Here is a 23,989-nt window from a genome sequence, read left to right on the forward strand (position 1 = left end):
AATCTGTTACTGTTTTTCATTTTTTCTCATTATAAAAATATAGACTTTCATTATAATCTTAAATTTTTCTTTAAACAGCAATGTCACTGTCCACAGCAAACTGATCAACAGCGTTGTTAGTTCTGCAGATCTACTCCATCATAGAAACAGTGCGGGTGTGTTAACATTGCCTACATGTTTCAGACAGCACATGTTGGCATTAACAGACAGTGCTACTAGTCACAGCCATGAGTAGCCCTGGTTTCAGACACGGAACGCCCAGTCCTGCTGGAGGGGCCCCCAAGAATACCCAGTCTCCCCTCTCATGCTGAGATATGGCCCATGTGAAGCCAGGGCATCCCTGATCCAGAATGGATAATTTCCTTGCAGAAATGATCTGGTTCAGAGAAAGGTCAATTCTCCAACTGCTGGGTTTCTCTGCTGACCGAACAATTTTTTCCATTCATATTTGTTTGTTATCTTACAACCACCTTATTCCCAAGTTTAGACAGGAGGGAGATCTGGATGAGGCACAAATACTTGAGACCATTTTCGCTAGTTAGCCAAAGGATGGATCACTCACAGTGGGGCAATGCGGGGATTCATTGCTTAGGTTTGAACAGATGAATGCAATACATTTGTTTTATTTTTTTAAGTGGCTATAAAAAGGCTCAAAAGTTATCAAGTGTGTTAAGCCAAGACCATCGGATTTCAACAACCTCCACCTGTGTCCCTGCTGATTCTTTTCAACTTATGCATGCATGATTTTCCTCGAGCTATACTATAGCTTGCTTATCCTTACATAGTACAGGAATTAATATGTTCCCATGCTTTAAACAGATATAACACTGGATTAAACTAATTCAACAACAAATGTAAACTCTGCTGCTTCTCTAAAATAATCCTGTCTCCATTTCTCTCCCCACCAAATAATTTTAGAGGGGCCTTTCCATCTTTTTGTGACTAAGGAAAATGTTCAATCTTTATCCCATTCTCGGCATCTGTTATTAGTACAATAAATACATATTTAAGCCATCCCCTTATACACTTAAATAGGATGCCAAAGAAAAGCCCTGTGGAACCTGGGTTTTTTTTTTTTAAAACAAATGAAGAAACAAAAACAAGGCTCACGGGACATGCACACACCTTTCGTCATCCATTTCTAAGCTGGACTCACTCTCGGAGAGCTGTCGACAGAGGGCTTCTCTTCTCTCCATCTCCCTCTGTAGCTTCCTCTGCAACCTCAAGTTCTCTTCCCTCATGTGACGTTCCTCCTCCAGATACTGTGCCATTTTCTCTGAATCTGAAAAGTCAGAGTCTTCAATTAAACCACGTTTCATGCAATCACATCCAAATTAAAAAAAAAAAAGGAGACTTCAGTTTAGCTCCTATCTCATAGACAGAGGGAATTGTTACAAGACAGTCTTTCTGGCCAGGTATGGTAGCCACATTTGTAATCCCAACACTTTGGGAAGCTGAGGAGGGTAGAGCACCTGAGGTCAGGAGTTCAAGGCAGACTGGCCGACATGGTGACAGTTTCTACTAAAAATACAAAAATTAGCCAGGTATGGTGGCCGACACCTGTAATCCCAGCATTTGGGGGGTTGAGGCAGAAGAATTGCTTGAACTCAGGAGTGGCGGTTGCAGTGAGCTGAGACTAAGCCACTGTTCTTCAGCCTGGGTGATAAAGCAAGACTCTGTCTCAAAAAAAAAAAAAAACAAAAAAACACACAAAAAAGATGATCTTTCACATTCTCCTGCACATAGATAAGATCTGGATTTAAAGTTCATCTCAAGTATAATAAAAGTTTATCAATGCTTTGCTTTTAGAAAAAAAAATATAAAAGGTATTGTTGGCAGGTTAGGCATCTTCACTCCCACTCACTTGCATTCTAAAGTGCTTTAAGTAGAAGAGGAAATGGAATTGTTGCTGAGTCTAGAAGTAGCCACTACCAGAGCTCTTCTCTACATTGCCAGAGCTGGGAAAGGAGGGAGGCCCAGATTCTGCCCACTGGATCTCCTATAGATACCAATTTAGCTGCCTCTCAATTCCAGACACAGTGAGCCATCTAGGGGAGCCTGTGACACTTGTTGGCATGACTGCTGTGCACAGTGGTGGAGGCACACCAAGAACCACTGTACTTAAGAACACACGTGATAACAGTTGACATTCTTTTCATGAGAATAGACATTGACACAGTAAATCAGAAACCTTTAGATTAATATTTCAAAGTCTAATTTGTGGTATGTGTGTAGCTGTCTGTTACCCTGAATCATGCACATGCCACGACAGATGGCAGGTGAAGACCTGTATATAGCTGGCACCCCTTGGAATGGCATCTTGCTTATGACAAATACCCCTGCTCAGGAGCTGCTCCACAAACCCAGGTCTCTGCTACAGCGCCCGTCTCCCAGGACAGACCTGACCAGTCTTGGGGCTCCCTCCCCCAGGAATCTGAAATGGGGAACTGACATCTTTATGGGGATCCAGGGTCTCCTTCAGCTAAGTTCCCTGGAGCCATCACAACTCTTGTCCTTCTGAAGTTATTCTTCACAGGATTCTGTGGCATACTGCACAACCTTCCAAAAAAAGAAAAACATGCCTTCCTTTCTCTTTTGGCAACCTTCCCACTGCCCCCATTGCTTTCTTGTTTACCTCACACAGAATCTGCTACCAAGTAACCAGAATTATCTAATACAAAATGTGGTGTCTACCCATCTTCTTGCTTCATTCCTTTTCCTTGTCTTTGTGAATGAACTTGGGAAAAGTAAAATCTCCATATACTTATCTTATCTGAAAAGCAGCTACAAATTCAGAGTGGCCATGAGCGCATCTAAGAGAGTTTCCTGTAGGCTGCTGTTCCATATTGTCAGTTCAGTCAAAATTTAGGAAAAAAGGAAGGAGTTGAATGTCACACTGAGCATTTTTCTACCACAGATTGATACTACTTCGACTCTTAATTCCTATCAAATTAGTTTCAGTTTTAAGTAACTCTACAAAGGTCTGGCATTTTAGCCAATAAAGACTTCTGATAAGTATTCAATGATTTCCAAGACAGCATCATCACAGAATATATAAAAGCTCTTGAATATCCTTGTTTTAGAAATTCAAATAAAAATACCAAAATTATTAAACACTATTACGTGCACTAAACACTAAATCCCTTGGCTGTTTCAGCATAGCCGGAAACCCCGCTGTCTAATCCAGACGCAAAAATCTCTTTAATTGAAGGCATGCTGGGAAAATATTTACAAAGTACACTTTTAATATAAATGATTTAAACTATTTCATCCCAAATATGCAAGCATGCAGAATTTTTCACTTAGCTCGACAGGAAACAAAAGATCGGCCCCTTGGAGTATTTGCTGTTTCTAGATTAGAAGGGTGACTCTCAGAGCAAGCTGACTTTCTTTTCCATAATAGGAATCTCATAATGCCTTTTACAGGAAGGGTGCTAGAGACTGCCATGGAATCCTTTGCAGAATTAAAGATTAGTGAGGCTCCAAGAAGAGTACCTTCAGAGGAAACACTGTCTTTCAAAGAAAATGGTAATCCTTCAGCATCAGGGAACTCAGCAGGGGGAATCCTTAAACAATATATCTATAGATAGGAATGTCACCTGAAGCGATGGCCTGGAAGACTGCCTGGCAGTTCAGCAACTGACTTAGAAGACAGGCACAGAGAAGGCACCAGGTCCAGCACCTCTTGATGTCACAGACTCATGCACAGAAGGCTGTTGCCAGAACATTTCTCGGCTGCCCCCTGCTGGCACACAGCCTCACCTGACTGGATCTGTTCCTACGAGTCCTCCTCCTTGCACACAGAGCTCCCTAGTACTCAGGGGCCACAGTTTATATCTCCCCAGGTCTACAGCCATCTCCCAGTGTAGTAGGCCCTCACTTAATATCATCCACAGATCCTTGGAAACTGTGACTTTAAGTGAAACAACGTATGTATGCCGTAAGAACTTAACTCTTGTAAGCCTACAGTAAAATTGGTTTGGCCATATAGTAAGTTGTTTCACTTAAAGCTTCCAAGAGCTTAAGAATGATGTCAAGTAAGGACTTATTGTATTTAGTCAAAGATGGTGTGAACTGAGGATGACTTCCACACAGATTCCAAAGAGGTGGCTCCCAAATGATCCAAAGGTCTGCATGGCTTACGTTTCCTCTCAATTACATGGTTAGAAAATACAATGCCTAGACCATACCCCAAGCCAATTATGTCAGAATCCCAAGGATGAGTCCTAGCCACTGGTCTATTAAATGCTGGCCAGGAGATTCCAATGTTCAAATATTGCTGAGAACTGTTGAGAGAGAGGTTCAAGTTCAGATGCAGTCAGGCTTGGAGGGTGAGGAGCCACCTGGCACAGCTGCATAAGAGGCCCACGTCATCTAACCTAAGGAGAATGCAAGGAATGGAGGATGAAGTCATTAACACACCCTTTAGGCCCAATCCAATCACTGCAAGCAGCTAAGTGCCACTTGCTGCTTCTTTAGCTCAGCTTTCTCTGTCCTCACAAAATCTGAAATAGCACATACAAATGCCTGTTAGTATCTGCAGTCTCTTCAGAGACCTAACAGTGCAGTATGGAGAGAGTAGTAAGAATGAATTCTCCCCATATTCCTTCTAAATTTTTGCTAGGGTCATAACGAAGCAGTAGAAATGAGGAAGAAAAACACAAACTGACAGCCTTGGAAAGAGTTCAGGAAGGTGCTAAAAGATATTTGTGTACCCACATGGTAAAAACTCAAAAAAACTTAATAAATATTTGAGAACATTATCTCCGTGACTTTCATCAAACACACATAGTAATTATCAACCTGAGGTCTATATCAGGATTACTTAATTTTTTTTTTTTTTTTTTTTTTTGAGACGGAGTTTCGCTCTTGTTACCCACGCTGGAGTACAATGGCGCGATCTCGGCTGACCGCATCCTCTGCCTCCTAGGTTCAGGCAATTCTCCTGCCTCAGCCTCCCGAGTAGCTGGGACTACAGGTGTGTACCACGATGCCCAAGTAATTTTTGTATTTTTAGTAGAGACGGGGTTTCACCATGTTGACCAGGATTGTCTCAATCTCTTGACCTTGTGATCTACCGGCCTCGGCCTCCCAAAGTAGGATCACTTAATTTTTAAAAAAATATACTGCTTTTTTTTACTCCTTGGAGTAAGCCCAGAAGCCTGTATGCGGCTAGAATAGTGATTCCCTAAAGATGTCCATATGCTAATCCCCAAAACGTATGAATGCTACTAACCTCAATTGACAGAAGGGCCTTTGTAGATGTGATTAAGGGCCTTGAGATGGGTAGGTTATCCTAGATTATCAGAATGGGCCCAACAGAATCACAAGGACCCTAATAAAGGGAGGCAGGGGAATCAGAGTAAAAAGAAGATATAACAACAGAGGCAGAGGTGGAGCGGTACAACTGCAAGGAAGGGGCCATGAGCCAGGGAATGTAGGCAGCCTCTAGAGCCGGAAAAGGTGAGGAAACAGGCTCCCCACCAACCTCCAGAAGAATGGCAGCCCTGATGACACCCTGATTTTAGCCTAGTGAGTCCCATCTTAGAACTGTAAGATGTTAAGTTTGTATTGTTTTGAGCCTCTAGTTTTGTGGTAATTTGTGATAGCAGAAATAGGAAAGTAATACATCATATTTCTCAAAGGCTCCAGGGATGATGCTGATGTACCATCCCAGATGCTCCATAGCACAAGAATTTGTAAGGAACTTCAGAGAAGAAAACAAAGGTAAGAACCACTGAACTTTTAAAAATGCACATTCCATGTGGCCCCACAAATCCACTTCCTGGAATCTATCCTGAAGGTGTTCTTACACAGGTACCAAAGCCCAGAAACCTGTGTATAGAGATGCTCATTGAGGTGGTAGTGTAGCAACCAAAAAGGGTCCACTGGTATAGGACTAAATTATGGCATATCCATACAATCAATTAAATTGCTGCCATTAAATAAGGGATGAAGGCAGCTCTGTACATAACGGCAGGGGAAAACACTACAATGCATAGTAAGCGAAAAGAGAAAGGTGTAAAAAAGTGTTCACTGTGTTACTACAGCTGTCCCTTAGAATCCGTGACCCGCAAGTATACCAATATGTGTGCATACTCAGGTTCCTGCAGTCAGCCCTGAGGAACCCACAGATAGGAAAAATCAGCCTTCCACATCTACATGTTTGACATCCCATGAATACTATATTTTCCACCCACCTTTGGTTGTGGATGCAGAACCTGCAGGTAAGAAGGGACAACTGTATGTATTGAAAAAAAATCCGGCCAGGCACGGTGGCTCACGCCTGTAGTCCCAGCACTTTGGGAGGCTGAGGTGGGCAGATCATGAGGTCAGGAGTTCGAGACCAGCCTGGCCAACATGGTGAAACCCCATCTCTACTAGAAATACTAAAACTAGCTGAGTGTGGAGCGCACCTGAAATCCCAACTATTAGGGAGGCTAAGGCAGGAGAATCACTTGAACCTAGGAGGTGGAGGTTGCAGTCAGCCGAGATCACACCATTGCACTCTAGCCTGGGTGACAAAGCGAGGTTCCATCAAAAAAAAAAAAAAAAAAGAGAGAAAAGAGAAAAGAAAAGGAATCTACAGTATAAGGAAACTAGCACAGTTCAAACCCATGTTGTTCAAGGGTAAACTATATTTGTATAAATAAGTTTAAATACAAATATATCTGGAAGAATATAGTACAAATGTATAATTGTGGGAGCAGGGTAGCTAGAGACTAGGAATAAGAGAAAGACCTATTTTTTCCCTGCACACCTTTCACTGAATTATCTGTTCAAAAAAAATAAATTGGAACAGCTGAACAAACAAATAGGAGAGACTCAAGAAAATACACAGCGACCTAGCAGGTATTCAGAGCTCTAGTGCTTTGATTTTTCAACTCAACATCTTGGCCTCTTCCAAAATATTGAGTATAAATTTCAAAAGCATTTACTCTTCAAATACCATGAACAAATGTCAGCTAAGGTTGAACGTGGCAGTAAGGAAGGTAAACACTACTCTCTGCCTTAATATTTTGAAAGTGCTTTGAGGTCTGCTGCAATATTTTTGTTAGTACAATCCTAGAGATGAACATGGGAGAGAAGATTAAAAATGTTACCTGTCATCCTGGATGCTCCTGAAATTACCTGAATTATTTTCCGGAAGTATTCTAAATGGTTTTGTTCTCCCCTACTATAACACTCAAAAAAAAAAAAAAAAAAAAAAAAAAAGAATCCATTCCAGGATGATAAACTTAAGTAAACATGCATCAGTGATATATGAATTTAATGATTGCAAATTCAGTGGTAATTCAATATTGGTATCAGCCTGCATTTGGTAAGGTTATTAACTATACGGTCACAAAACCAGTGAAACCAGAGGCTACGTACGCTGTAACTGAGCAGCTCTCAGTTGCTTCTTCAGTCGTTCCACTTCATTCTTTAAAAACCTGATGTGACGCATCATATTTTCTGGAGAATCAATCTCCATGGAGATATCTCTAGGCGATGGTGGAGCAGAGACGGGCTGGTCTAATTTTTCCTGCAGGATTCTTTATTGAAAAGAAAAATTCCAACAATGACAAACAGTTTGCCTTAAAAAGACAAAACAACATACTAGCTAGCAGGTTTGTTTTGAAAGCAAGCTCCTATTTACTGCCAGAATTCACAGGGTTTCTTAATTTCTCTGCCCATTTTACATCAAACTTCTGGTTACTCTTACCTGGTATCGCAGGTCAAAAGACAGAGCTGATTTGAATCTCCTTTTTTCCTTTAAATGACTACTGATAATTAAACAATACCAAAAAGTCTTTATTTAATACCTGCATCTGATAATTATGCCCGGAATACAGTATGTATTCAGAATTATCTGCTGACTCAGTGTTCAACTTTTTGGGTTTACTGTATGATGCTGCTGAGGGAATTCAACCTTCTTATGGCTTTGGATTAAAGCTTCTAAGCTATTATGAACCTCCTTAGAGGGTAAAGTCACATAGACACTCAACTTCTAAAATTCCCTCCTGTAAAACCCGTCATAAGGGCAAGGCAAACTAGACTAGGGGCCCTTTGCTTTTGGCCACAGCAGGGGTAAGAAGTTAAAAACAAAACCAAAATTATCAGGTTAATAATTGGTAGTGCCACCTTCTTTACCAATTATTTTTATGTTCAAGGATATAAAATGCTGATATTCAATAGCTTTGACCAAAAAATGAAAACTTCAAACCCAATAATTTAGTACTAACACATGTAAAACCTCCAACTATTTTCTATGAAGTCTTCCTTTGGCAACAGATCTCTAGATCCCTTTCCATTGCTGCTGATGTTTTTGTCTTGTTTTGTTGTTAACTTTGTATCTTTGAGTTTGTCCAACAGCAAACGGAGTTACCTCCATCCAGGTCTACCCTTGAGAAAACTAGTGTGTTAAATATTATAATGGTCCCTGCATTTATTACATAAAATGTTCACTTTTCTTAAACTATGCGGTATGCCTATATTTTGCAAATGCAGACATGAACTCAAAACAATTTACAAAAATGCATGTAAACCAACAAGTTAAAGCAGAAGGACCCTGGGTAGCAAACAAAAGATGTTGGTGAAATGAATTAATGACCATTTTTAAGGAACTCACTTTTTACACCCATACACACATTCCACACACAGAATCTTTTTCCCATTCTCACAAGCCCTGCCTGACAAACTCCCTAAGTACTCAGTCCTTGAAAATAAGGGCCTATCTTGTGCAAAGGGTTTAAGAAATGTTTGCTGTTGAGTGACATTCCACTTCCAAGTACATACATTTTACACAAAGAATCTAGCCTTAAATATGTAAAGGTATTTCTTTATAGTAGATTTTAAAACAATTTTACTATTAAAACCTCAGCCTTCCTAATGAAGCAAATTCTGGAGATGTATAAACAATAGTACATAGTATACCCTATGTACTTTAGAAAACAACTGAAGAAGAAAAAAAAATGAAGAAAAAAACATTAAGGATGGGGAGGGAAGAAACAAAATTAAAAAAATATATAAGAAAACAATTGAAGAAACCAGTTCAATAAGGTGGAAAGTTGAAATTGCAATCATCCTTGAAAATTTAAAGTGAACAATAGCACCATGACCAATTCTCTCATAGCCTTGTAACACCAAAGGAAAAGAAATTCTACTGAGACAGTGTGATAGTAAAGAATAAAGAGGTGCCCAACATGGGACTAGTTCCGAGGCTTTCAACATTTTTTGTTCCTTTGGCAGATTAAAATGATCCGCATCACCAAAGGAATTAAAGTGTCTGCTGCTCTCCCTCAGTCAAACCCACAACAGCACTCTAGACACACACACACACATCCACCTACCCACCCACACCCTACTGAACAGCAAACTAAACAAACCGCTTTTCAGCTTCAAGCTTATCCATCCTTTTCCAGAGGCGATTGACTAGTGCTTCTTGTTCTTGTTCCAATGTATTTTCAAGGTCAATCTTCTCCCGTCTCAACTAAAGGAAGGAAAAAAGTGTTATTAGCAAAATGTCAGGCCACTTATACTTTGTTAACACATTTTTTGATTGAACAGTTAGGACCCCTTTTGTTGGAGAAAACTGCAAACATATGACCAATTTTCTGGCACAAACATATTACGTATATCTAGTTCTTAAACTTTAATTGAAAAAAAACTAGACAGATTCATTCTTGGATGTTAATGCGTGTTGTTGTCTGGTACATGAATTGTATTCCTTGCTTCAGCATTTACTCAAGGCATGTGGAAAGTCTTCCTTAGAGAAGTCTTTAGGGGAGTTTTGGGTACTAGTCCTATCAGGACTCTTCTGGGCTTGTCCCTTACAGTAAGTCAGAAAGGTTGTATTACTATTTATATAAATAACTCTTAACAACAGCTCCCAAACAACTCTACACACTGACTAATGGAGGTAAAGAAACACGTACTAAGATATAAAAACATATACAAAACATGATAAACACCAAATCCACAATACTGATTACTCTAAGGGTTTAGGGAAGGAAGAAAATTTGATTTGGGGGAGGCTTTGCAGTTGGAGAGGGAACCCCAATAGTGTTCTGTTCATAAAATGAAGCAAACATGGTAAAATTCAATTAATCAATATTGAGAACAATGACTGGATAATGGCGGAGGGGGGGGCGCGGGCATAGCAGTGAACCAAGGAGTCAGGAATTTCTGCCCTCATGGATCTTCCTTTTAGTGAGGGTCAAGATAGTAAATGAAAATATTATATACTTGTAAAATAGTATGAAACAGATATGCAGAAAAAGAGGGCTGGTACGAGAGATTCAAAGTGCAATAATAGGTTTCATAGCAATGAGTAGAGGACATGTGTTCTATCATTCTCTGTACTTGACATGTTAATTAATTTTAAAAGGAAAAAAATTTTCTCAATGCAAAGAGCCTTTCTACTGCCCGCCAATTCACCCTTCCAGTGGTTGAGTCAACAAATCATTCTCGATTGCACAGCTAAAAAGATGTTAATAGATTTCACATTTCCTTAGTGGGTCACAGAGGCAAGCTCCTCATTGATCAAAGACCCCTTGTGTACACAGTAAGGCAGAACCAAAAGCATGAATAAAATGTAGTCTTTTAAAGCAATCAAACATCAGAAAATAATATCCAAAGTGTGGTTTTATTTTTACAGCCAAATGACATTCCTCTTTCTGAAACTGCTTTCTTGGTGCCTTAGTCTTAAGAAGCACCAGTCTCAACTCCTGGAGATGATTAGTACAACCACCGCCACCCAAGGTCCTTAAGGAGCTTGCAGAGAGCAAAAGACTTGCCCATATTCACACAGCAGCACAAGACAGCCACATGAAGGTGAGCAGCTACTTGTTTCACATCTGAGCCAGAATGAATATGCATAAAGTCAGCTGCCTTAGAATCTGAACAATCAAGACCTGGGAGGAAATGATACAAGGATAATGATATCATTTTCTAAGTTTAGGAAAAAAAAGGAGGTCTCAAACAGATGGGAAAAACACTCTCATATGATGACAGAGCTCTAGGCTTTTCTTTTCTCCTCTCCAAGCCATAAAAATAGCTGTAGAAACAAGTGGCCATTTGAATAAAATATTTCCTACAAATTTAGGTACAAAACAGCAGCCAATACACTGGGGAGAGGCTCCTCTAATTACACTTCTCTCTTACGATCATAGACTTTGAGCCAAATGCCTGGGTTCAAATCCCAGCTCCATCAATCACTAGTCAGAAAATGTTGAGAAAATTACCAGATATAATTTTATCATTTGCAAAATCAGGAAAAAAAAATAACGTCTGGCTCATTGGATTACAGTGAGCGTCGCATTTGTATACTTACGTAAACCATCAATAACTAATTGGCACTTAGAAAGCACTCAACACTTTTTGGCTATGATAATCACCAGATCTGGATATCCGTTCTATTTCTGTTCCAGCCCTCCAGAACATAAGTCCCATAAGGGACTTGTCCTATCTGCTTCATTCATTGGTGTATCCTCAGTGTCTAGAATAACATCTGGCACCTCATAGGCCATCAATATACATTAGAGTATATATTACAACGATTATTTGACAAGTGAATAAGCGATGATTACAGCAAACTGGAAACAGAGCTTCAAAATATGTTGTTTTTGCATGGCAGAATGCAATTCTGAAGAAAAGTTCAAGGGCAAAAAGGGGGAGGTGCAGGGTGTCAATATAAGTCAAATATATTGTGCCGCAAAGCTGGGACCCCCACTAACGTGCAAATGCTCCTCAGAATGTTAAACAGTTCATACCTGCAGCAACAATGAGAAATCCTGGAACTCTCATAGGACTCCTATTAAACTTTGTGATTCTCTGTATTAATCATACTTTTTGGCCAAGCTTTGAAGTGCAATCAACAGTCATTTCATTTTTCTTTTCTTTTTTTGAGACAAAGTCTTGCTCTTGCCCAGGCTGGAATGCAGTGGCACGATCGTGGATCACTGCAGCCTTAACCTCCTGGGCTCAGGCAATCCTCCTGCTTTAGCCTCCCAAGTAGGTAGGACTACAGGCACATGCCACCACACCTGGCTAATTTTTTATTTTTTGTAGGTTGAATTCTTGCTATGTTGCCCAGGCTGGTCTTGAACTCCTGGTCTTAAGCAATCCTCTGCCTTAGCCTTCCAAGTGCTGAGACTACAGACGTGAGCCACTGCCCCCAGCCTCTGAATTATGTTTATTTAAACAAATAACTATGAGGTATTTACCTTTAAGGATTCCATTCCAGTCTTTAAAAGTATCATAGGAGGCAGTAGTTAGTTGATGAGCAGGAAAAGAGTTCAAGCAGGCGTCGCTATGCAGTATGATGTCTAGTGGAGAAACTCATGCTCAATTACTTTTAGAGTAAATATGCATAATACTAATTGTGGGAAGTAGAAAAGTTCCTTTTTAAAGTTTCCTTTCTTCTTAAAAAATAAGTGTGCTAATAACTTTGTTAAGCCCTATCCCATATAGCTGTTAGACATGTCATGCTTACAGGCACATAGTACACTCTATGTCCTTGTACTTTAACCAACATAGCTGTGCTGGATGTGCTCACAGGCATGTCCCAGCTCTCCACTGATTTTACCTGTTTAGAAAGGTTTTAAGATGTTAGCTGGCCGGGCGCGGTGGCTCATGCCTGTAATCCTAACACTTTGGGAGGCTGAGGTGGGTGGATCACTTGAGGTCAGGAGTTCAAGACCAGCCTGGCCATCAGGGTGAAACCCCACCTTTAAAAAAAAAAAAAAAGATGTTAGCCAATCAGGTTTTACTTTAGATTGTGAGGTCTGGCTCCAGCCAATGGAAATCAGACACAGCAAAAAGGATGACCCCAGATGTGTAAGGAATAAATTTGTATGTTTTCCTTTATTCATTGTACTCTCGTGGCAAGATGGCTAGTGAGAGTACTCTTCTTGCAGACCAGGAAGTAAAAATTATTTTGCTGAAAGACCCTTTGTCTCAGTGCTGATTTTATTTTGCGGCACTGAGCATCTATTTCCAACACTAATCAAGAACTCTGAGAAGCAAAATCAAGACAAAGCTGTCTTTACCCATATGTAACTAATGAGGCATATGTCTCTGAGCAGGTCACTCGCCTGCTGCAGCCCTGATGCCCCAATCTATGAAATGAGAAGTTTGGCCTGGATGACACCTGCAGACCCTTCTGGCCTACCCATTCTGTCATTCCCTTCCCAATTTCAAGACAGTAGCTGTCTTCAGTTGGAGCTAGTTCCATCACACACATTTAGAGCTAAAAGCAGCAAGGCAAATCATCCTTTTAAAGCTGAGGAAACCACTAGTCTGGAAGATAACATGACTCAGGCAGTGATACCACCAAGATAGGTATCGGTCACTATGGCAGCTAAAATTGCTGGGTCCTGTTCAACCAGCAAGTACAGTGAAACTTGAGGGAAACATGGATTTAGGGCAAATCATGCTGTGGTTTGTGGGCCTATCTCCTTTGCCAACAATACTTGGAAGTAGCGGAGTTGGGGGTAGCTGATGCCAGGGAAATATGGACAGTTTAGGGAGTCTATGAGCGATTTTGGAAACAGATGAGATTAGGAAACATGGGTTGGGGCTATATGTGAATCGAGGCTCCTTCCTGGCAATTATTGGTAGACTTACCAGCTATCAACCTACTGCCCACCTCAGCAAACCAGGGCATCCCGGGTGTGAAACCTGGGTTTGCCATCCCAATTTGCTCTACTAATTTATTTCCATGATGCAGGCAACACGGGAGGCCCCAACTCAGCAGTGTGGATTCTCAAGCACAGTAGGTCCTTGAATGTTCAACATCCTATTATAATGTTGATGAGGAAAAGGTAGATTCCCAGTGGGGCCTCTATCTATGTAGAGTTCACATGTTCTCCCCATGTCTGTGTGGGTTTTCTTCAGATACTCGAGTTTACTTTCATATCCCAAAGAAGTGCAATCAGCGTGTCTACATGGTCCCTCTGGAGTGAGTGCCAGTGTGTGTATGAGTATGTCCTGCAATGGGTTGGTGCCCTGGCCAGGGTTGGGTCCTGCTTTGTGCCCTGAGCTGCCAAGATAGGCTCCAGCCAACCTTGATCTGAATTGGAATAAGCACATTAGAAAATCAATGAGTACAAATTATGGTAAAATCCAAATTCATAAAGTATATGCTAATCATACAAATGCATGACAATCAATGATACAGTATGCAAGTGTTCAGCGAACCACTGTAATTGTTACCATTTGCTTTTGAACTGTGCGTTGGGAGGAGGTACTCCTTACAATTTTTACTTTGCAAACATTTATCCCTTGATTTTATACATGACTATTATGACCATCACTCACTGATTCACTAAAAATGGGGTCATCATCTGGTTTTCATTAATCTTTCTTCAATACATGCCTAGCTCACATTTGTTTCAATGTTTAATAGCAGAAGTATGTTGGGTCTTTATATGAAGTTTGATAATATTTTTGTGACCAGAAATATGTCACAGGAATATAACCTTTGTTTATATCAGCTAACTTCTGGTAAAACTGATTTCCATGTATGTTGTTTCACTTAAAGTCACTTTCCGAGAACTATACTGACAACATTAAGTGAGGACTTAACTGTATTGCATTACACAGGCTGGCAGTGCTATTTTATTTTGGGCCTGTTCTTTGCAGAGCCCTATATTATCTTTAGCCCCGCAAAGAACAGGGCCTCTTGTTTTTTCAGTTTTAAAAATCTCAAATTTTTCAGCATTGCTGAGGAGCACTGGCTGACATTAAAGAGCAGAGAAATTAGAGGAAATCATATTGAGTCCCTTGGTTAACTTCCCCTTAAGTTCTTTATCTGTTTCCCCACCACTTCCCACCCACTTATAATTCCAAATCCTATACAGTTAGAGCCAAAGTGAACATATCAGTTCTGCCAATTAAAACAGATTTTCAATGCTTACACTGTACTGGTCATTGTACAATCTCATAATATATGTTCAGTTTCCAGGGTAATAAGTTGGAAATTCTTGCTTCAGATGTAAAAAACTGAGTGAGGCAGTGCTTTCAATATGCTGGTCTCTATCTGTAATAATCTCCCTTCCACCTACTTTCTAATAATATCTGATCACTTTTAAAAAGAATTGGTGCTCATGCAGTATGTACCACACTCATCCATGGCCAAACATCTAATTCTCAGGCTAACCCAAACCCCTTACTGTGATTATTCCATAAGCACCCAGCACCAAGGGATAGAGCCGATTTATTCATTGGAGCTGAATATTCATTTGAAAGGCTGCTTTGTAATTAAGTCAGTTCAATGAACTGCCAAATTCTTTACTCCTCTTGAGTAGCTCTACTTTTCAATGCAGGTTAATTAACGTCAGACCAGGAGTTCTTATGTTCCCAAAATAAATTTAGAACTTCTTCAGTGGATACACTTAATATATAAAAATGCATCTGGCTTATTTGAATTCACAGCCAGTCTTACCTATCTCACTAGACAGATCCTGACCCCCCACCCAAAGCAGCAGAAAGGGAGTGGGGCAGCTGAGAGATGGGTCCCAAGGCTACCACAGTTCTTTCTTACTACTGCATTCTTCCATATTAAGAGGACTATGATGCTGGAGTGGGCAGAGGAATGTTTGGCAAAAAAGCCGGATGAGAATTCTAGCTAAATATTATACTCAGTTACAGGATTTATGAAAGGTTTTAGTGAACCTTTTCAATCTGCTTTGAAAGGTTTTAGTCTAAGTACCATATTATCATCATTACTATGGGAAAATCTGTTTTGAAACCCAAACATCTGATTTATAAAACAAATTCTGGAAAGCAGTCCATTATAACTAAGACATGTACTAATCCAGGCATAAGAAAGAGAAGGGAAAGCCTATGAAATAAAGGCTATCATGTAAACAGAACACAAAGTTTGCCAGGCACTTAAAAGCCTGGGAAACATGTGAGATCCCATCTCTACAAAAATATAATTAGCCAGGTGCAGTGCCATGCACTTCCAGTCCCAGCTACTCAAGAGGCTGAAGCAGGAGGATCCCTTGAGCCCAGAAAGTTTGAGGCTGCAGTGAGCTCTGATTGTGCCACTGCTCCCCAGTCTAGGGGGCCAGAGCAAGACCCTGTCTCCAAAAAAGGAAAAAAGATAGCAGAATACTTTAAGACCCACATTAACCAAACTCTTAAGTTCGCCCAATTTTTTTTTTTTTTTTTTTTTAAGTAAGAGGTAAGTCATAAGCAAACACCAGAGTGTGTTGGGGATTAACACAATTTCCCAAAGCCTTCCAGGTTAGGTTATGTCTAAAGGTGAAGTCTAAAGGCCATTAACAGCTTAGCTCCATCTCCTATTACTTTACTATGTGATTTTATAGATGTTCAAGTGTTCAAAGTGCTAACCGGGGGTACATCAGTATCACCTGGGAAAATTTAAGTAAAATATTCAAAAAATAAATAAAAGTCAGAAAAATGGTTACAGTTTTGTTTCTACTACAAAAGCAGAGGACAATAAAAGATCCTATCTCATTCCATCCTATTTTCCCATACATCTGAGTTAATCCAGATTGTGCTTCTATATTGGAAAGAAGTGACTAACAGGATTCATGAGGGGGCTATTGAAAACGTATCATGCGCATCTGACATGAAAATAGCTGAAAACAATTCACAGTGGTCCTCCGCGAAGCCTTCACAAAGTAAAGCAATGGATATAAGTAAGGTAAAACAAGCAATGCTTGTGTCAGCTGTCTGTTCAGGTGACCAGTGGAATTTTGCTCAGTTCCGGCATCCTCCTAAGGTGGAAGATATCTGACCCTTGTATTCTGGAAAACTGTCTTTTAAAAAAAAAAAAAAGACAAGCTGGGTGTGGTGGCTCACACCTGTAATCCCAGCACTCTGGGAGGCCGAGGTGGGCGGATCACCTGAGGTCGGGATTTCAAGACCAGCCTGACCAACATGGTGAAACCCCATCTTTTTAAAAAGAAAAAATAAAATTATTAAAAAAAAAGAGAGAGACAAAACAAGTAGTCAATCTGTGTTACAGATAAATTAACACAGGTGTTAACAGACCACAGAGTCCCCCCCAGGTTTCTATTTGATTAATCAAGCTGTGATTGCTTTCAGAATTTTAAGAACAAGTTCTAGGTCATCACCACGGTTCATGCAATGCTGAGAACAGAAAGAGCTGATGGAAGTCTGCCAGTGAGAAGCAAGAAAAAGGGGCAGGAATGGGGGTCACCTCCTAGACTAGAAGATCAAAGTTATAATTGAAAAGAAACTTACCAACATACATCTAAAATACAGGAAAAAGGAAAAATATGCAAAAAAAAAAAAAAAAAAAAGAGAGACCTATATAGCAAGATAAATATGGTCCCTTGGGTGAAAGTTAGGCTGTTGAAATTTATCTTCTTACTTTTTCCTGCCCTGCCCAATTTCTTAGTGAACATCTGTTATTTTTATAATAGAAAAAACTTAGACATCTCATCTTAAAACACTGAGTTTCCTAGTGTAATTGAAGTAACAGTATATCTAAAAACAACAATCCATTAATGCGGTATTATCTGACATATTTAAAATACAGAATGAGCCAATCAACTTTCAGAAAAATAAATGACAGTGAAAGCTCAGTTATTTGGAAGATAGACTTTTTCAAATAGCTCAGAGTTAACCTTCTTTAATACAGCTTACTTCTTTTTTTTCTAAAAAATTATGTTCCTATAGGAACTAGATTTGTTCTTTGAAATTGATATAATTTCAGGACAATATTAATATGCCATTATTAACATGAAAATGACACTTATTTCATAACTTATCAGTTCAATAAATTTGTTTTCAATGATGAGAAATAACTTTTAAAATAGGCACATTTAATTAATCAGATTAATAGTTTCTGGACTTGACATTTTCATCACTTTGACATAAATGTAATATTACAGAAATTTGCATACTAGGTTCATTGCTTGAGGGGATTCTTTTAACAGACAATTGCCATTGAGAGAAAGCAAGTTTCAGAGTATTGGGAATACATTCTTTTACTATATCAAGAGTTCAGTGGAGAGGTCCTTAGGAAAGAAATGACATCTGTAACTGTTGCAAATCTATACTATCAGATCAGTGGCCATCAGACTATTACCTAAAATAATAGGCAGTTCCTGCCATCAGACTATTACCTAAAATAAGCATCTTGCTGGGTGTGGTGGTGCATGCCTATAATCCCAGCTACTTAGGACGCTCATGCAGAAGGACTGCTTGAACCCCGGAGTTTGAGACCACCCTGGGCAACACAGTGACAGGGGCAGGGGGTCAAAGAAATTCTAGGCAGAAAAGGGCAGGTCCCTGGCAGAACCCCATAAGCCAAAAACCCTGAAACCACAGTCCAAAGTGAGAACTTAATATCCCTGTTTCTCCACTCCAATGTTGCCTTTTCCTAAACCACCCATGGTCCTGCCCCTATGCTTATACATTAAAAAACAAACAAACAAACAAACAAACAAAAAAAAACCCAGACTCAGCCGGTAGACATGACTACAGCTGGACGTTGGAGAGAAATGTCGACTTTGGAGGGACAGTTTGCTGGCATAACTTTGGAGAAGAATCCAGGCAGACTTCAGGGGAAGATTACCTACCTGCCCCATTCCCTTTTCAGCTCCCATTCCCGCTAAGAGCCACGTTCATTGGCAATAAAATCTGCCACATTTACCATCCTTCAATTCGTTCATGCAACCTCATTTTTTCTAGGTGCCAGACAAGAGCTTGGGAGCTATGAGTGCAGATACAAAAGGCTGTTACACTGGCCTTCTGCCCTTGCTGGTGGAGGGCAGCTGCCTCTTGCAAAAAGGCGAAGGGCCCACTGAACTGTTAACACTTAAGCCATCCATGGACAGCAGAACTAAAAGAGTACTGTAACACACCCTCTGGGGCTTCGGGAGTTGCAGGCACCTCCACCTAGATGCTGCTGAGAGGCCTGCACAGAGCTCATTCCTGCCAGTACCTAAGCAGTCGGCCAGTTCCAGCACTTGTTCACTCCAGTTCCCATACTCATTCATTACATGCTCCCTCCTGCAAGGAGCCGAGAGTGGTGGGCTAAGCAAACAAGGCACCCCTGTTACAAGTCTGTGAAGAGGTCAGGGAAATATCCTGCTTCAATACCAAGACTTCGTTCCCCCCCAACGAAAATATTATTAAAAGTTAAAATAAGTGTCTTTAAGAAAACACACTACAGGGCAACTTCTCTTGCCCTAATGTGATTTATACAAAATGGAAGTTTTGGACAAACTTGATGTTCTTTATCCGAAATGCAAGTTTCCTGGATAAAGAAATCATTTCTTTCTTGTCATTACCACATTCATCCCACTTCCTTACATAGGGAGGATGAGTTTACTTAGCCATTCATTCATTTGCCGTGCGTTCAGCTAGGGAGAACACCTTTCTAAATCATCAACCGAATTCTTGTTTTGATCATAAAGAAACAGACCTGTGCATTTCACAATTACAACTGGGAAGTCTCAGTACAGTATCTCTGGGTTTGACTGCTCTACTGCAGCACACCAGTGCCCTTCAATTTAACATGCAAGGTCTTTGTCCCCAGGGTGTGACCTGAAAATGTACATCATTGGATCATGACGAGCTGCCTTTCCTTTTACACAGGAAATACATTGAGATTCCCCTCCTATCATGTAACATCACCTGTGCAAATTGACCTACATGTGGCACCTGATGCTTCGAAATAAAGTCTTACAAGACGAAACACAGTGAGTTTTCTATTTAACTGAAGTTAAGTCTAAGAAAGGAATTCTGGGGAATATTTTTCCTTTTTCATATCCTATAGAGAGACTTATCTGCGTCCCTTGACAGAGTTCAGAGTCTACTTTCACAGGTCTGGAGTTGGCATCCCTTAGTTGGCTTCATCACATCCCAACAAATGGATTCCAAAACAAATCAACTGAACAGAGAGCCTCCTGAAGCTTCTTTTGAGTATGGTGTATTGACTCTAGTTTTCTCACATCAAAGACACAAAATCCCACTTATTTTTCAGTTATTATCTGAGGTTTCTTCCCCACCTCTCTTGGAAAAGCAGTAGATGAGATAAATGTACCCAAGCTTCTCAGGCAACTGAAACATCACCGTAGATTTGCTATAATCAAATTCCCACCAAGCCGATTTCAGGGCTTAATATGATTATGTTTCCAATACAGCTTATCTAAATGTGCAGACGTAAGTTATGATGTTTTATTTTTTAAAAAGCAGGGTAGTCAATTATAAATCCACTTAAAAAAAAGAGAAAGAGAAAAAAGGAAGAGGAGGAGAAGATGAAGAAAAAACATCAATAGCTGTTTTTCTAGGGGAATTGCAATCTAGGTCATGTTTTTTCATTTTTGTACTTCTTTTTGTACTTGTTTTCCAAACTGTCTTGAAAGAACAATGGATTACTTTTACAATGCAAATGTTTGATTTAAAAAAGATTCCAAGACTTCCATAATTTGAAATTCATATTTATAACTAAACTACAAAGTATGCATGGTAGTCACTAAATTTCATTTCTTTAATGTAAGTGAATCCTCAAGGAACATGGTTTTTCTTTGTGTTTTTAAAATGGCACACAAAAATCAGTAGGTGCTCTACTCAGCACAATTTCAATGGATTCCTCTCACTGTCAGAATCTGCAAGGGCAGCTTTTAACATGAATGGAATTCTAAACAAGACCCAGTATGTTCCTACTACCTGTGAATTTAAGAAACACCATTGAGGCCGGGCGTGGTGGCTCACACCTGTAATCCTAGCACTTTGGGAGGCCAAGGTGGGTGGATCACCTGAGGTCAGGAGTTCAAGACCAGCCTGGCCATCATGGTGAAACCTCATCTTGATTAAAAAAAAAAAAGAAAGAAAGAAACACCATTGAATTGATATGGTTTGGCTGTGTCCCCACCCAAATCTCATCTTGACTTGTACTCTCATAATTCCCACATGTTGTGGGAGGGACTAGATGGGAGATAATTGAATCATAGAAGCAGTTTCCCCGATATTATTCTTGTGGTAGTGAATAAGTCTCATGAGATCTGATGGTTTTATCAGGGGTTTCTGCTTTTACATCTTTCTCATTCTCTCTTTGCCTCTGCCATCCATGTAAGACTAAGACATAACTTGCTCCTCCTTGCCTTCTGCCATGATTGTGAGGCTTCCCCAGCCACGTAGAACTAGTCCAACTAAATCTCTTTCTTTTGTAAATTGCCCAGTCTTGGGTGTCTTTATCAGCAGTGTGAAAAAGGACTAATACAACCATGTTCTACAACAGTTAATAAAACCAAATCACCCAAGGATGCAAACCTGAACATGGGCCACTGGCCATGCAGTTCACTCATAAATCACAAAGACACACAGATTATCGGTATAATTCACTAGAGTTAGTTGTTGTAGCTACTAGTAGCATCAGAATTGTATGGGGACTGGCTATGGTATCAGTTTGGGCATATTTTTGAAATGAATTACCTTTTAGACCAGCAAGGCAGAAAGGCCATCTTATATCCTTAGCACTACTGTTAACTGTTTTTAATAACTTAAGGGCCACTATTCTAAAAACTGGAAATGTGAAAGTTTTCTTTCCTTCCTGATAGACCTTAAAATATTCTAAGTATTTCCCTGCTTCATTAAGACAATGAAGAAAAATAAAATTTTGTCCTGAGGATTCAAATTCATCATTCTAAACCCTGGCCTCTGTGATTTGCTGTAGCTGTAGATGGTGAGGGGCACTGAGCTGAGTAAGGGTCATTCCCTGTGCTGCCCCTGGAAGCTGGGGCAACAAGCCCCTTTAAGTCACCCAATGCCACCTAGTTGCTGAAGGTAACCACTGAGCACAGTTAGCACTGAGGCTTGCACAAGCCCTGGTGGAGCTATGTGGCTTCCTTCCATCTGGCATTCACTGGAAAGATAAGCTTAAGTCCTCAAGTATGTCACACAGCAAATACCAAAACCTCCTCTTACTCCATGACCCTGAAGTAGAGTGGGGGGAGTCTACTTCACATCTTCACAGCTCTTTTTCTGTTCTTCGCACCTTTATGTAGTACCTGCAAACACTTTTTGCTACCTATTTTCTCTTTTCATTTCTGCCTCTTCTCCCACCTCTGCTTCCCTGCAACATGGCTGAACATAGACCCACTTAGCCAGGGTGTGTCTTTTCTTCTGCATCAATCTCAGAGCAGCTGCAGGCATTCTCTACTGGCTAGGGGGCTGCTGTGCTATGGTGAGAGCACCACTACTCTCCTCCACCACATTACTCTACCCATTACATCCCTCAGAACTGGTATCCCTGGACCAGGATCCTCAAAGGCCAGGGACCTCCTGTCATCTTTCTTAGAAGAGTTTGTGACACACAGCAGGCCATATAATACAGGTATATTGGATTAATGCAGGATGCATGCCATACAAGGGCATCAATAGCAGCATGGGCAAAAAAGAAAGTTAAAGGGACCAGACCACAAATGATACATGAGCATAAATATGTCCATAACTCAAGAGACAGATAACCAGTTTAAGGAAGATAGTGAGACATTTTAGGCTTAAAAAATATACACTTATTTTCCTGGCAAATAGGTAGGGCAAAGTACCATCGGAATTAGATGACACTTTTCGGTATAAATGGCAGCAGCTACAATTTTTGGAGAGCTAACAGATTAGAGTCACCAGGGATACAGTGTTAAGGTTAACCTTGTCTCAGCTTTCCGTCATCTTATAGGGAACCTGTAAGAAAGAAACAATTAGAGTACTGAATGTTATAAGAGTGGGTCTGAAAATCATAGAAATACCTCATAGCACAGACACCTAACTGACTGGAGGAGGGACGCTAGTAAGGCTTGAGCAGGGATAGGACAGAGGAGGGAGAAAGTGTTCCAGGCAGAGGAAACAGATCCATGAAGATCTGGAGGCAGCAAAGCATTCGGCAAGGCAGAGCACTTCTTTCAAACTGCAGGTCAATACCCATTACTGCACTGTGAAATTAGTTTAGTCTTTTGTGACCTACATTTTAATAAAAATGAAATACAATTAAATAGAAAACCAGTGCAAAGCATATAAGTACTGTTTTATGAAACTCATCACAGTGATACATACAATTATACATCATCAGTGTACTAGGTTACCACACAAATGTATTTCTTGCTGTGCAGTCCACATTTGGATAATCCTGCATCAGAAAGAACTTCAGTACACATGGAGTGTGAGGATAGGCAGGAAGGACAATTAATCCTCCCCAAAAACATACAAATAAGAATTACACCTGCTTCACAAAAGAGGTCAAATTGCATGCATGAGGCTACACCATTTATTACAGATAAAAGGGAGATTTGAACCCAGGGAAGTTTCCCTGGGCTACATGGGCTAAGATGTCATTGTAAATGGATACTAACAAACTAAAATTATCATACCAATCCTAAATTAAATCCAACCTTTACATTTGGGGGTTTTAGGGCTATGGGAGAAGGAAGCCACCTCAGATAAGGAAATATGTTCCTAATTTACAGGAATAACTGAAAAAAAAGACACAGGACCAATTACAGGAAGGAAAAAATAAGGGGCCTGACACATGGTAGGCAATCCTGTCACACCATGTAAGTGTTAGCTGAATTATATGACTAGCCCTCCACTGATATAGTCCCCTATTTTTCTACAGCACTACTTAATAACCATGGAGTGTCTAACCCACGTACCGTATGCCACTGTTGTCTTCTTCCCATTAAATCATTTTCAGAGCAGAGTACACAGAAGGCCCTCATGTCTGATGAGCTAAACTTCACTTAATATATAAACTAACGTGTGCCTCTTAATAGTAGACAAGGAAATTTTTCCCTAATTGGCAGAACATATTATTTAGAATAAGATTTCTTGACATGTACAGAAAATTCCAAGTTCCAAATGTTCTTACCATCATCTAAGAAAATGTGAATAGTGAATAAGAGATGTATAGTGACTGAGTTTGAACTAAAATCTTCATGTCAGGGTTTATAGGCACTGGCTACCAGTGTTTGTTTAAAAAGCCCCAACAGCATTAAAGGCAGGTTGA

General features: G+C 40.1%; 1 protein-coding gene across 1 annotated transcript in view; it reads right to left on the reverse strand.

Moving 5' to 3' along the window:
* Nucleotides 1–23,989, reverse strand: part of CCDC6 (coiled-coil domain containing 6) — a 118,881-nt gene that overhangs the window by 15,434 nt on the left and 79,458 nt on the right. Inside the window, exons 4-6 of the mRNA XM_032252550.1 lie at nucleotides 9,369–9,472; nucleotides 7,375–7,535; nucleotides 1,126–1,282 (exon numbers count right to left, since the gene is read on the reverse strand). Coding sequence (XP_032108441.1) covers nucleotides 1,126–1,282; nucleotides 7,375–7,535; nucleotides 9,369–9,472 — 422 coding nt within the window. The remainder of the gene's footprint in view (nucleotides 1–1,125; nucleotides 1,283–7,374; nucleotides 7,536–9,368; nucleotides 9,473–23,989) is intronic.

This window comes from Sapajus apella, unplaced genomic scaffold (assembly GCF_009761245.1).
Source record: "Sapajus apella isolate SASKATOON/1434 unplaced genomic scaffold, GSC_monkey_1.0 scaffold78, whole genome shotgun sequence".
Classification (NCBI taxonomy): domain Eukaryota; kingdom Metazoa; phylum Chordata; class Mammalia; order Primates; family Cebidae; genus Sapajus; species Sapajus apella.